The following is a 14,992-nucleotide window of genomic DNA, read 5'->3' on the forward strand; positions in this document are numbered from 1 at the left end:
CGATTAAAAAGGGGATCTTGAAACAAATTTGTGAAAAGGAAACGGAAATATTGATACTGAAACAACTCGCAGATTTTAGAAGTATTTACTGCAGAATTGAGAAAAATCACATTTGGGATTCCTCAGGGTGCCAACCAGGAGTCCCTTCTATTTAATATCTAAGATAAGTAGCTATGCAGGGGACACACAACTCTACATTAGTGCCACCAAGGGACTATCAACCTATTCAAGCAATGAGTTCAGACATGAGCACAAGCATTTCAAACAAGTCAGTTAAAATTGGTACAGACATTAAAATGAACATAACTATCTAGTAGGCCAAAATGTTGGTTTTATTTATTTTCCAATCTTTTTTGTTTCTCTTTTTACAACATCACTAAACTCAATATGCTTTCTCATAATTATTATTGATATTAGGTTAATTTCTGAAGAGGCCTTTATGACCCCAAGCGGGTTCCCGACCCCAACTTTGGACTCAGTGGAAGCCGCGAATCGGAAGCTAACTTCGTCGTCGTGTTGAACAAAAATTTTATCTAGATTTTCTTTCTATTATTTTTATTTGAAACAAATGGCTGACATTTTATCATTGAAAGAATCAGTTCTGGTTTATTTAGACAGAAGTGGTGGTCTTCAGAAACTTGAGGACGACTGCAGACCTCTAAACGGTAATAATTTAGCTGTAGGCTACATAAAGCTATATTTACCGTTGCTAACTAAGTTTTGCTCCCCCTGATCAGACCCCCAGCAGACCGAGGCAGTCTACAGGTTCAGGGTTCTTGTAAATCCTTCAGATTTAATAGAAATGGATCCTAGACTAGGGGACTGTGTCCTGCATGATCCCCTCAGAGCGACCGGTCTGTTTCAGTCAGTAAGTGAAAACTTCAAGATGACCTAGCTAAAGTGAGAGTAAACCCGAGCAAGTAAGGCTAACTTTATGCTTTTATTCCTTCATTCAGGTGTGTTTTTTGGCTATAAAAACACTTTCATTTACTGACAAAATACATTCAGCGAGTCAGGTATGAAGACAATGTTCTTATGTCTCATTGATAACCAAACTGTAATCACCACTACAGCTTACTGGAAATGTATTATTACTATTTTGACTTGTTTACCTTTTGTCTGATTATTACCACAAATCGTATTGGATTTTCTTTTTCTTCGATAGGCCAAATAAGAGCCTATTTTTTATAAATAAAAATCTGAAAATAAGACTGGATATCTAGTCACCCTCAGTACTCTAATGCCGGTAAATAAAATAAAATAATTCAATTAACCTTAGAAGTCACTGTCTGTATCCAGTTAATTTAATCTCAGAGCCTAGATACATTTATTTGAAGGCCTCAGAGTTAGGGTTTGAGAGCGTTTGTGAAGAAACAATATAATGAAGTCCAAGGGATGTTAGTTTATGAAACAATATCCTAAATCAGTGCTTTTCTAAGTGAAAAACACAGATTTTTTTCCCCTGGGGGAACCCAGGCCTCAGAAAGTTGGAGGGAAGACGAGAAAAAAATGCCAAATAAAAAAAAAATGTAATACGTTTTTTTAATAAGTCAAATTTGTATTTTTTTTATACAATGTAATCTGTTTTTCAGTCATTATTATAAAATATAAGTTAAAATAACTTTTTGAAATTTTATTTGGCATGCTTATCTTTCTTATTGGCCTATTGTGAAATTTATCAAGCTGCTTTGAACTTCACTTTGCGAAGTTGACAACTTTCCTTCTAGAAAAAGACAGAAGGAACGATTCAGCATTTAAGCTAAACAATGTAACAATTAATTACACAGAAACTGCAGAATTTAAGGTAACTAAATATGTGAATGTCCAAGGGATATAAATATTTTTAACAAAGTGCTGTGAATAAAGTAAAAGTGCTTTAAGTCAGACTTTATTTTTCTTGTTATTTTCATTCGAGGTGAACGTTTCTCTGAATTTTACACATCTTCCTCCATTCCCCGAGTACACGTTGGACCTCAGCGGTTTTCACCAAGTGTACGGTCCCATGAGGCCCGTCTCCATGGAGGGGGCAGTCATTGCCATAACGAGGGTCACCAAATACACCCAGGGGGCAAGATTCCTCTGTACTGATGATGACTGCCCTGGCTCTACAGGTAACCTTCAGAAAGAAATGATGAACAAATGCTTCTGTGTATCTTTGTCCTAATTAGTACTTTTAAAAGTTTTAGCCCACTCTTCAGTTTTTGCCAGACTTCTTCATCTTTATTTTTATTCAAGTTCCTATCGTGTCATGTTTCCTCTGATGTTTTATGGTTTCTAATGAGCATAAAAAAACGCTAGATGCCAGATCTAAACCTATTCTGTGACACCCAAAGAGCCAGATCAGGAGAAAGTTTTAATCAGTTGTCTTTGGCATCTAATAGAGTTCAGGACGTGTGACAGAAATAATGTGATCGTAGCAACTACCGACTCTCAAGCTTCTCTGAGCTGTACAAACTCACCTTCAATTTGGTGTTTTATGGCACAACTCTCCTCTGACGAGGGGTATCAATACACTTTTAGTTTGTATTCGTTGTCTGTGTTCTTTCTTTCACAGGGTTCCACCACATCCGAGTCCACGCACCTGGAGCCACCGAGTCAGCCACGGTGAGAAATGACTTCAGCTGCATGATCTGCAGCTCCCCGCTGAAGGAGGATGTGAAGTTTAGAGTGTTAGGAGGTGAGGCACTTTCTTACCAGCGTCAGACGATTTATAGAATATGTCGTCGTGTTTAATCTAATCAGTTTTCTGGAAACAGACAAACAGCTGGTGGAGCTGATCCATGTCGAAGCGTTGGATGTCCTGAGAGGCCGACAGCAGAGCTCTTTCAGATACCAATCTGTCACGCTGTTTCTCAGAGGCAAGTCTTTAGCGACCTGGCTGTTTACCGAACGATGCATACGTGTCTTTACAGAAGTATTCACACCGCTAAATCTGTCCACATTTCATAGTGTTGCTGCCACAGGGAATGAAAGCAATCAGCGTTACATCAAGTCAAGCAGATTTTAGTCACTCAAATTATGTTTCTTTGATCGCCTGTCAAAGAGTTTACTGGTTAGCTCAGGTAGCTGTTAAGAGATACAGCTCTGACCCAGACCATTGGACTAGTGACATACTGTATAATCAAGGGTCCATAATTTGAATGCCAAAAAGCTGCTCAGCTCCATCTCCATGTACAAGATATTAGCTAAAAAAAAAACTAGATGAAATCATTCTGCAGCACAACAGTAGAGTGAGTTCATGTAAATAGGTTTTTGTGCCGCTAACCGTCCCACGCTGTGATATTAAGTGTTTCTGCCCCTTCTAATAACATCGTCCTGCCAGAACCCATGAGAGCTCAGCAGATCTCAGCAGCGGGATTAACATATTCTGTCGACCCAGTCATGTGGAGGAACCCAATACAGGCGGTTCCTGTTACTAAACACATATAAGAGCATATAACACTCATTAGCTAGCTGCGCTGGTCGCTCACAGAGAAATCTTTGTCCTGAGCGCCTCGCTTTGATCTCTTGGCGGGGGTTGTTATTAGTGCGCCATGTCTTTTTAATGGAGACCCCGTTGAGGGTTATTGCTTTGTTTTCCCTCTCCTCACGCAGATGAACTGTGCCACTCGATGACAATTGGTCAACTCTACAGGGTGGTAGGCATCCCTGTGCTTGTGCGTCAGTGGCCGAGCATCACCTGGAGCGTGGAGGCAAACAGCGTTCAGCCGTGGGAGCCGCAACGTAAGGCAGAAAGAATCTCAAAAATCAACACCTGAGTTAAAGCTCGGACCCGTAGATAACAGAGACATGATCAGAGGAATCTTCGCACACGTTGAGCAGGATTAGCATAAATCCGTTGAACCTTTTTTTTTTGTCATGATTCAAACAGAGGTGGGCAGCAACTGTGCTTAACATGAGTTTCTTCTGCCTTATTTTGTGCTTTATTCGCATTAGTTCATAGTTTAGTTTTTAAATGTCAGAATTGGAATAATTTTCTTTTATTTTCATTATTTGGATAGCAATTTTTTTTACTTATACTTGTGTAAAACTACAGGTATGCTACTCTGCCCACCTCTGTACAACCCCAACCTTCCACAACATGTTAAGTTCTTCAAGTCGTTCTTTGTTCCTTACTGTTCGTATTTGAGATCACTCGTGGTTTTCTTCCTGCTCCTCTTCCATGAAGGCCTAATTGGTGCAGTTGATGTTTATAGTTATTGACTTAACAGATTATCCAACCTCAGCTGCTGGCAGGACGTTAAAAAGTTCACGGGGTCAGAGTATCGCACCGTTTCTCTATATTTGTCACGTTTCACAGCTCTGCCTCCAGGCTGCCGTAAAGAGTCCCCCAGATTCCTGGAGCTGTCGGAGCGCGTGGCTCCTTCTCCCTGGGGGTTCCCCGCCATCGTCGCTCACTGCTTTGGGCTGGACCTGACTCCTCCCGGCTTGTACAACACACTTAAACTGTGTCTGCTGCTCAGCTTGGTGCAGACCAGAACCGATGCAGACGATCCCGGTTTGGATCTCCTGGTGGTCACGGCTGACACACTCGTGTTAGACAGGTGAAACGATGTCGGTGAGCGACCGTGATGTCATCAAACGTAAGCAAAGCTTGACTCCGATGATCCTCCCCTCCTTTTCGTGCTAGACTAATGGCGTACAGTTTGAGTCTGGCGTGTCGCGGGGTCAGACATCAGGCCTCCGCTGAGATGTTTGCCTCTCTGTCCCGAGACGAACATGGAGCAGGAACCGCCAACATCCACGCTGGCTCTGCACTTCTCGCCTCTGGGGGCATTTGCATGCTGGGAGATCTTGGCTTTTACAGAAAGGACAAGCTGGACCACATACAGTCAGGTTTGCCCCTTCCTCCTCCTGGTTCGGTAAGAGCAGCATTTTTTGTGATGAAGGTTTAGGAGTGCATGTCTTTATTTTGTCAGTTCTGGAGAGCCGCTGTGTGTCTGTGTTCATCCCTGGGAAGAAGTACGGAGAGGAAGCTGACCAGCAGCTTTCCTTTCCAGTCCAGTGCAACTTCTGGGCTCTCACAGACTCCTCTCAGCGCTGTGGGAGGGCGGACTCAGCTGTACTGGGAACTGCAGTGAGTGCTGTCGCAACATAATATCACGCAACAAGATGTCTGGACAACATAATTTCTTTGGAGTTTTACTGAATTCAGAGGTTTTTTTCCATGATGTGATGGCATAAAAGGAAACTTGAGCAGCTTAGTTATCTTAAAAAGTGAAGACTGGAAAAATATGGAAGCCACATTTATCATTTTCTAGGTTTAAGTATGGAGAATATTTTGAGTTTCAAGACTTTTTTTCTTATTCTATTAAATGAAAGGCAAAACTCAATTTCTTAAAAAATCCCTCGATTTTTTCCTACATGTACTTATTTTGCCTTTGATTTTACCACTGTGGTTTAACATTTTATTCATTAGCATTTTGCTGTACACTGAATTACTGGGAACTCATGAATAAAAAGGCCATTTCATATCTAAATAAATATATATTAGAGTTTTAATCCATATCTGTGATTCTTACCTTGGGTTTTGCATAAATCCTCACAAAAGATCTGAAAAAAAGAAATCTTTTTTTTCTTACAAATGGATGAAAAATATTATGATCATCAACGTGCTTTAGATACCGATTAGTCTATTTTAATTAATAAATCTAAGTGATTAAAAATGTAGATTTTTAAATTGAGCTATTCTTATTTGGTACAGACGTACAAAAAGTTATAATATCGCTTTTATTAAACTTATAAATAAGAAGCTGACTTGTTTTATGATTTGTAGAAGATGCAAATAACAGAAAATGACTATTCTAAACTTTTTATTCCAAACTTTAAAACAAATTGAAAAGTTGAGTCAGAGGAAAAGTAATCTTAAAAAGTACGTCTGACAATTAAGATGTGACCAAATAAACAAAATGTGCAAATTTCAGAGATAGCTTTAAGTTTAAGAGATAATTTCTTCGCCTACAGATAAATGGTTAGTGATAATCACGTTTTGACAGCAGCGCCGTTGAGATCTGATTCCGTTTTATTTTTATTGCGAGCAGGAAACGGGTCCTGTGCAAGCCCAGCTAGCGGAAACCTTTGGCCTCGTCATTCAGTGTGGGGATAGGGTGGGAGAGCGGGGCGCGGTCACCCAGGCGCTCCACACCCTCCAGCAAGCTGTGCAGCCTGGAAGTCACCCTCGCCCAGCCTGCTGGGAGTTTTCCACTGAAGACTACCAGGAGGTTTGCAAACAAGTTCTGCCGCAATGCTCTTTTCATTGATTTATTTCATCTTTATTTTCTAAGCGTTTGGTTTTTTTGTTTTTTCAGCTGGTGGCTCGTTCTCGCGGCTTGCAAGTGGAGCTCAGCCCCGAAGCAAAGAAGCTGATCCACGGTTACTACATGGCGAGCCGTCGAGCTCGCACTCGGAGTCAGGGAGTCAAGATTTCTTTGGCCTCCATCAAACTGCTGTAAGCACTCTCCTGCAAAAACACGCATCAAGAGTAAAGCGTTGCTTTACTCTTGATGCCACATTTTCCCCTCCACACCAAGTAACGGTGCTTTCCAGTGTAATTTTGCCATCTTCCACTAGATGGCATCCAAGTTCAAACCTTTGCCCCTCCATTTTTCACTGGATTATGACATCTGTTTACAAATCTCCTCCACTGTGGTGACACTTTTATGTGGAGCTAAAACTTATGAAAACAAATCTGTTTTCAGTAAGTAGAGGGGAGAAGCAAGCCACACTCCTAATCTGAACATATTTGTTGCTCACACCCTCTATCAGCTTTGATTCATTCATTTAAATCCTAAGCTATACACTTTTCATTTCAAAACGTCACCAAGCATAAATGTTGTCATGTAGCAGGTCTCATTCCTCGCTGTTGTTTGGTCACAGGATCTCTTTGGCCGAGGCTCACTGCAAGCTCTGCCTCAGGACTAAAGTGCTGGAGGAAGACGCGGTGATCGCTGTGCTGCTGTGTGAAAACTCAGTCACTCTCAAGCATGGTAGTAGTTTTTTTTATTTGCAGTTTCATATTTACATCATCATGTAGGAGTGAGTTATACCAGCTGATGGATTAGATTCAATGCACACACACTGCATTTGTTTCTGGTAATTGATACGATTGTGGCTTACAGCTAAAAATGAATAAATGATGACAAAAATACTGATAAAAGCATTACATAAACAGATATGTTGGGATGCAGTGCATCATATAGTCGGGGTTGCTTTAATAGCATCCCTCAGATCTTCTACATCTTACTTGCGACTGACAAATTGATTTACTGTCGGGTTTAGTTTGCTGGCCAATCAAGCTCCTTGATATCACTGGTAATTTTTACAATGTCAAAAGCATAACCTGCCTTAAAAATTGCTCGGCTGCTTTGACATTCAACAAAATGTAATAACACTTAAAACTTCTGACTTGATCTTAAGGAAGATTCTGTGCCTCTCCACTGTTCCTCCATAAACTGAAACCTTGATTTTTCCATCTGAAAAAGAAAAAAGGACGTTTAACCACTTAGCTACTCCTGGTTCAGGAGGGGCATAAGGGCCTTAAGTCTTCGGTTTTCCCTGTAGCCTGTGCACCTTTTACCAATAGAGGCACGCGTTTTTGTAAAAGTAGAATATTCCTAACCAATGACAATCTGCCATGTGGAAAAAAATGACTCCTTTGTGTTTCTGAGAGCTGAGTCAGAGGGCACAGAGACAGGAAGAAATGGCAACAGGATGACCTCTGGAACGCTGCACCAATTCCATCATTTCGTTTATTCATTGATATCTTTAATCCTTTAGAAAGACAGGGTTTTTTTTTTTATTACTTAGAATTTGGTTGTGGAATAAAAAAAAGGCAAATTACTGAGCCGAGCCTTGAACACATCCAGAGTCTTCCTGGAGAGACAACCTTGAGGTTTTGTCCAGTAAACGTGCAGAGATTCTCGGTCCAGTGAGCCGAGGACCCGGTCCGATTAACTGAGAGGTGACAGGATGTCTTATCAGGACGTTTTCAGATATCAGAACCCGTTTGGCCTTACTCTGGTGAACTTTTTTTTTCTTAACCATCCTCAAAGCTAGCTCGGGTATTTAGAAATCACCATTATGAACAAAAATCTAATTTACATTTTCAGATACCACTAGGTACCTTTAAATCTTTCATTATCTAAATAAAGCCTGAACCTTTATTCTCTGAATTGCCTTTAAATATCATGTACTGTATGTTTATCTTTGCAGTCGATAACATTTAATTACTAATAGTTTATTCTGACTAGATGCAACTTCACCACTAACACCATTAATATATATCTGTATGTTTAAGACAGACTTCAATCCTTTAAATGTAGGCTCCCTGAAAAATAATCACCCTTCAGATGGACTTTTTTTTTTTTTTTTTGAAGATTTGAGACAAAAATATTTTGAGACTGATGACTTATTGCACCATGATACATTATTATTTTACATTTAGTCTTTCTCCTGTACTGGTGTCTCCTCCAGGGGCCTCTGCCCTCGTTATCCCCCCTGATGCAGTTTTTCCTTGCGACTTGGAAGATGTGGACAGTCTACAAAGGAGAGACGCCGCTCTGGACCAGCTCCACCAGATTATCTTGCGCTTTGTCTATACATTCGCGCCAGGAGCCAATGCGTATATTACAGAGGAGTAACGTCTCTCAAAATGTTCAGTAAGGTAGGAAGGCAACACAATTCACAAGTCACACATTCTGCAGCAATTTAAATTTAGAAAGTGTATTACTTATAACAGAAATGAGTTAAAAGACAAAAAAAAAAGCATTTTAGAAATAGAAATGTACTTTATTGTCCTGCAGCAGCAAAGTGAAAAGCAAATAGAAGCATGCATTTTCACACAAGCTATAAAATAAGAAATAACTTGAGTATCAATTTAACAGCAGCCTTAACTTAAACTTACAGAGTTGTAATACACTATATTGCCAAAACTATTGGCTCACCTGTCTCGACTCACATATGAGTTTAAGTGACATCCCATTCCTAATCCATAGGATTCAATGACTGTCCTCCCATTGCAGCTAAAACAGCTTCACCTCTTTTGGGAGGTGAAGCTCTATGAGTGCGTTTATGGGAATTTTTGACCGTTACTCCAGAAGCACATTTGGACGAGAAGGTCTGGTGCTCGGTCTCTGCTCTAATTCATCCCAAAGGTGTTCTATCGGGTTGAGGTCAGGACTCTGTGCAGGGCAGTCAAGTTCATCCACACCACCCTCTGCCAACCACTGATGGACTGATGAACAGTCATGGTAGAAGAGGAAGGGGCCAGCTCCCAACAAAGTCGGAAGCGTGGAAATGTCCAAAATGTCTTGGTACGCTGAAGCATTCAGAGTTGCCGTCATTCCCAAACGCTTCCATTTTCTTACAACACGGCTGGCAGTTGACTGCGTAATATTTAGGAGCGAGGAAATTTCACGACTGGATTTGTTGCACCGGTGGCATCCTATCACAGTTCCACGCTGGAATTCACCGAGCTCCCGACAGCGACCCATTCTTTCACAAATGTGCACTCGCTCAATCGTTCCAGACACCTGCCAAAAATAATCAGAAAATGAGTTAAAAATGAAAGCAATGGTTTTAAGTAAAAGGTACAGCTCTAGTTCAGTTTGTCACATTTCAGCACTCCGTTTAAGTCTGATGGGTAAACGGCGAAAAGGTGGAACTCATCATTACAACTCGAACTGTAAGCCTGCCGGATAAATACAATATTGACTTACCAGGATTTACAAAAAGCTGCAACCCATCACCTGCAAAAATGTAGAGAATATTGGAAAAAGTAAGCAACACAAATATTTGTCTTTTTCCAAATAAGACACGGAAGGAAGATTACAGGTGAAACCAAGGCTGGAAATTCAGTCGTCACCATCTCACCACTCTGAAGTCTGACGGGTAAACGGCGATAAGGTGAATTCATCACTGTTCCAGTTTAGACTTATACTACTTTTTAAACTTTTCCTACTTTACAAAGCAGACCTCAACATTTCTGACCTCAATATTGTAAGTTAGCCTGGTATATTTAATTAGTACTTGTGTAACTACATAAGATTACTCACCTCAATCTGGAAGCAGATAAATGGTTGCGTCTCTGATCACCAACATGACAAATCTAAATTATTGGGGAAAAATTAAACAGTAATTATCTTTCTTTATAAATAAAAATGCACACTCACCAGAAATGGCTTTTTATTATTCTGGCGTTTCAGTTTGTCACATTATCACCATTTCATTGTCTGATGGGTAAACGGCGAAAAGGTGGAACTCATCATTACAACTTGAAATATAAGCAAGCCGAATAAATACAATGTGGACTTACCAGCATTTAGGGATGTTCTTTAAAAATAAAAAAAAAGCTGCAATCCATCACCTGCAGAATTTAGAGAATATTTGAATAGGAAAAACAAAATTATTTGTCTTTTTCCAAATAAGACACTGAAGAAAGACTGCAGGTGAAACTGAGGCTGGAAATTCAGTCGTCACCATCTCACCACTCTAAAGTCTGATGGGTAAACGGCGAAAAGGTGAATTCATCACTGTTCCAGTTGTGAATTATACTACTTTTTAAACTTTTCCTACTTTGCAAAGCAAACCTCAACATTTCTGACCTCAATATGTTGCTTTGTAAGTTAGCCTGGTATTTTTAATTAATACTTGTGTAATTATCAAAGGAAATTACATAAGATTACTCACCTCAATCTGGAAGCAGATAAATGGTTGCATCTCTGATCATCAACATGACAAATCTGAATTATTGGGGGAAAATTAAACAGTAATTATCTTTCTTTATAAACGAAAATGCACCCTCATCAGAAATGGCTTTTTATTATGCTGGCGTTTCAGTTCGTCACATTATCACCATTTTATTGTCTGATGGGTAAACGGCAAAAGGTGAACTCATCACTACAGCAACAGTAGTCACAACAACAATAGGGAGATGATATAAACTCACCTTATGGCCACATGGTGAAGATTGATGGGATCTGAAATAACACCAGAATGGAGAAGGTTAGTGCACAAAGTTTTCCATTTTGCAAGAGTTATCCTTGTCAGGCGCATCATGTGCTTGGATGAATGAAATCTACTGAATGAGGAGGCACTAGAGTGAGGATGGATGACTGATCACCTGAAGGTCAGAGGGTACAGCCGGCCACAGCTTGGGAGCACAGCTAACATGGCTAATCTGAGGACAGGTTCAACAGCAGGTCATAACCTTTAAAATGACCTTACCTCCTCTGTTATGACTTTCTGACCAGTGGATCTCTGCTCTAATTAAGATATGGACAACAGGGGACATGTTAACTCCTTTCAGGTGTCGAAAAGGATGATTTATTGTTGTCCTTAAGGGAAAGCCCTAGTTCTCTTATCAGGGCGCATGGACACGCTGGGAGGGAGTGGTGGTTCACCCATTACTGCCACAGGCGTAGTTTTCAACAAAAATATTCACACTTGACTTGATTTTAATGTGCAGGATTGTCTGATCCAAAATAGCATTTTTGTTTAAGTCCACATTCACGTCTTACACAAACCACATGGACTTTGCAATCCAGACTTCTTAAAAAAAAGAAAAAAAGGGTAAATCGTACAGGATTGCTGAAATAATCCAAGTTATCACATTTTTGTTTTAGATGGAAACAAGAACATCGATTTTTTTTACGAGTAGATGTCAAAGCAAAGAGGGAAAACGACCCTTTACCACGTGTATGACGTGCTATCTATGCTAACTACACATTCAGGGGCTAACAGCCACATAATAAACGACACCAGTTACTACATTTGAAACAAATAAAGACAGGCACACACATAAACTCACTTCTGCTTACCTAAACGGATCAGTATTAGTACAAATAAACGGCGGTCTGCTGGTAGCAACGCTTCGGTGAACTTCTCGGCGCTGAGTGGGACTTCTTCCGCTCTGTCTGTTCCTTCCTGCGCGTCAGAGCTGCGCACTGCATCCAGACGCGCAGCAGAAGGGACAGCCGCGGACTGTAAACGCTGAACATTTTAAAGCGCTATAATAAATGCATAAAATACAGCCGCAGTTCATATTTGGTACGAATAAATTGTGAAGCAAGTAAACCCAAGTTGTGTATTTAAGCGGTAAAACGTGTTTCTGTCATTTTAGCTTAACGTTATACACATCTGAAAACATCATTGTGCAAAACAATTAAACAATGGTTCATGCATGTTTTTAAAAAAAGACATTGGCATCATCATAGTCGATTCTTGCATCAAAAAGTGCCGTAAGATTAATAATAATAATAATAAAAAAAATAAAATTCAGACATTTGTTGCAATTATCTCCAATATTGTGGTTTTCCAAAGTTTTTAAATTGCGATTTCAGAACAAATATACTAGACAGCTTATTCTGTTTGTTAATGTTTTAAACTCCAGCATAATAATTTATGCTCAATATCAATGGGGTTCTCTTCATACCCTTGGTGTTTAAAGCATTTCAACTGTAGATGTTCGGGATAAAATGGTTTTATTTTACATTTTCCTTTTAATCTATTTCTGCTATTAATTACTGACGCTACTCGAAACATGGTTATACTTACCTAAGCATGGCAGGATATATTTTCTGACATATCACCAAAGCTGTTTTAGACTATTAAATAATATAATTACCTATGCTGTAAAAAGAGCATTTGTAAAAAAAAAAAGAAAAAAAAAGATTAATCGTACAAGTTAACATAAATTATGGATCAAATTAGTCAACTGTGCTTTTCTTAAATTCTTCGACGTCTTTTCTTCTTGCATTCTTTTGTAGTTTATTCACAAAAACACACATTTACAGCCATGCATGTAAAAAGAAGAAACATGAGATAAAGAGCCTCCATTGTCGGCCCTCTGACAGACCACTTCACATGACAGATGCTAAGTTATTCACACATGCATTTAGTGCAAATGTCTCAAGTCAAAGTGCACGCTCCAGCATGACGGGCTCCACGGAATTTCTGCAGAGATCAAGACAGGGGACATGCGTGGAGCTGCATGGTGCACACATAAACTAACAACAAGAAAATACATGCGTATTTTGTTCGACAGTTATATACAGTAAAATTCACGCAATATATTAATTTACATCGTCTTCGAACTGCAGTGAAAGGACAGTTTTTTTTTTTTTTGGAGCTCATGCAAATTTCATGTCGCTTTCATGGCTACAACTCATGTAGGCCTATTGAGAGGAGGAGGACGACGGGCCTTGATTCTCTGAGTCGGAAGGATTGTTCAGGAACTGTCCAGATGCTCCGACGTACAATCTGGATCGCATTGGCCATTTCTGGAAAAGCAATTTTAATCTAATATAAGTTTTAAGTTTTAACAACAAAAAATAGTAATAATAATAATAATAATAGCAACTGATATACTACTGTTCACCAATTTTGACAAAAACATCAGAGTTATGTTCCAGCTTTATGATGATGATTAATAACACTGACCTTTACAGGGTGCAGGTATCCTTCACCTTTCAGCGAGTGTAACGCTTCTGTTTGTTTTGTGCTCTCCCCTTCATCTGCGCCTTCCTCCTGCAGTGTTCGAGTCAAATGGGCAATATAGGTGGTGGCTAGTATCAACACGTCGAGTTTGGACAGCTTGGTATCCGGCGGCACCGACGGTAAAGTCCTCTGGAGCTCCAAGAACGCGGTCCTCAGTGTCTGCACCCGGCTCCTCTCCCGCGCCGCGTTGGCCGCCGCCGGGCGTCCTCTGCCGCCGAGCGCGCCGGTCTGCAGCGCCCTGGGCCGGTGCAGCTCACCGCGACGGCGGCCGTCCGGACTGGGGCTGGAGCTGGGACTGGAAACCGGGCTGTCATCCACATCCACCACCGAGCTGGAGCAATTACCACCGTCCATTTGAAGCGCCTCACTTCCAACCATATGGGTATTACAAATCTGTAGATTGAATAGTAGACAAATAATAGTATTTATTGATGCAATGCACAACTTGGTTTATTTATTCGAACTATTTATTATTTCTCGCGACTGTTAAGGTTGAGATTCTCCAATGAACTAACTTAAAATGGTGTTTACATGTTTCACCGATTTTGTTTGTGCAAATATTAAAGCAAATTAAATGGACAAACCTGACAAATGAAATAGACATTTTTACAGACATCCAAATATTCTCCGATTACTTTTTGATCCCTTTTTGTCAGCATGATTTTTTTTTTGACCTGTATGTCAGTAGGTGGATTTTTACCTCTGGTATTTATCCAAAACGCTGTTTTGATAAACGTCATGAATACAGTCCGAAATTGTCTTCTGATTGCGCAGTCCTTCCTCGAGCTGTATCCTCAAAATGCGCGCATCCAACTCCTCACCTCTGTGCGTAAAAATCTCCGGCGCTCCTAATTTATTGGAAACACGCGGCACAAGTTCTCTCTCCGGCGTAATTAATCACTCTGCCCATAGCCTGTAGCTCCCCCTCACAGCGGAGAAGCCCTGCTCTTCGCCGAACTTTTTTTTTTCTCTGTCTGGGGGTCTTGTTTTCGCCGCCAGAGGCAGGGTTCTCCTTTGCTTTTAACTCGGACAGCCGTAACCCTCTGTAATTGGCTGCGAACTTGACGCTGTGGTTTACTTTCTGCTGGGGGGAGCCTATCAAAAAGTTGCATCGGGAAGAAATTTAGACCGTCATTCCAACGACAAATAAAAAAAAAAAAGAAGAAGAAGAAGAAGCTCCTCTTAGACAGATTTAAATGCAAGTAAATTGCTGTTTGCAACTGTTCAGGAAAACAAACAGACAAGTGTAAGATGATATAAAATAAAGCTGCTTTTTTTTTTTTTTGACGAATTGCCAGGCTGTCTTGAGTTGCAAGCTCATTGGAACGACTAATAAATAAAGTCCGGCGCTGCAATCAACAGGCGGGCCTTTAGGAAATTCTTGCAAGACTCATAAATTAATCACTCGGATTTCCCGGGCTCCAAACGGAGATGTCGGCGAATTAATGAAAGGAATTATTCATATTATGTATATTCTCAGACTGGCCTCAATAAACGT

At 40.3% G+C, this 14,992-nt stretch overlaps 2 protein-coding genes across 7 annotated transcripts; one reads left to right on the plus strand and one right to left on the minus strand.

Moving 5' to 3' along the window:
* Positions 1-27: 27 nt before the first annotated feature.
* On the plus strand, positions 28-14,020 carry mcmdc2 (minichromosome maintenance domain containing 2). Its single transcript, XM_008396241.3, has 15 exons — positions 28-665; positions 738-868; positions 957-1,016; positions 1,916-2,111; positions 2,555-2,677; positions 2,757-2,858; positions 3,595-3,723; positions 4,301-4,544; positions 4,631-4,836; positions 4,920-5,077; positions 6,042-6,221; positions 6,309-6,448; positions 6,877-6,986; positions 8,473-8,662; positions 13,531-14,020. Exons 1-14 carry the CDS (start codon positions 569-571, stop codon positions 8,637-8,639), a joined length of 2,043 nt encoding a protein of 680 aa, XP_008394463.1. The 5' UTR covers positions 28-568; the 3' UTR covers positions 8,640-8,662; positions 13,531-14,020.
* Positions 8,767-13,872, minus strand: LOC103456595 (transcription factor 24). Of its 6 annotated transcripts, XM_081601973.1 has the most exons (9): positions 13,438-13,872; positions 11,817-13,277; positions 11,120-11,176; positions 10,946-10,976; positions 10,687-10,739; positions 10,313-10,363; positions 10,053-10,105; positions 9,717-9,746; positions 8,767-9,530 (listed from the first exon to the last, which is right to left on the minus strand). In XM_081601973.1, exons 1-2 carry the CDS (start codon positions 13,870-13,872, stop codon positions 13,173-13,175), a joined length of 540 nt encoding a protein of 179 aa, XP_081458099.1. In that variant the 3' UTR covers positions 8,767-9,530; positions 9,717-9,746; positions 10,053-10,105; positions 10,313-10,363; positions 10,687-10,739; positions 10,946-10,976; positions 11,120-11,176; positions 11,817-13,172. The 6 variants fall into 6 exon arrangements, with proteins under 6 accessions (XP_081458099.1, XP_081458097.1, XP_081458098.1 ...); XM_081601971.1 differs by lacking the exon at positions 11,120-11,176; XM_081601972.1 differs by lacking the exon at positions 11,120-11,176 and having other exon boundaries at positions 11,807-13,277.
* Positions 14,021-14,992: the final 972 nt, after the last annotated feature.

This window comes from Poecilia reticulata, chromosome 20 (genome assembly GCF_904066995.2).
Source record: "Poecilia reticulata chromosome 20, P_reticulata-male-v2, whole genome shotgun sequence".
NCBI classification, from domain to species: domain Eukaryota; kingdom Metazoa; phylum Chordata; class Actinopteri; order Cyprinodontiformes; family Poeciliidae; genus Poecilia; species Poecilia reticulata.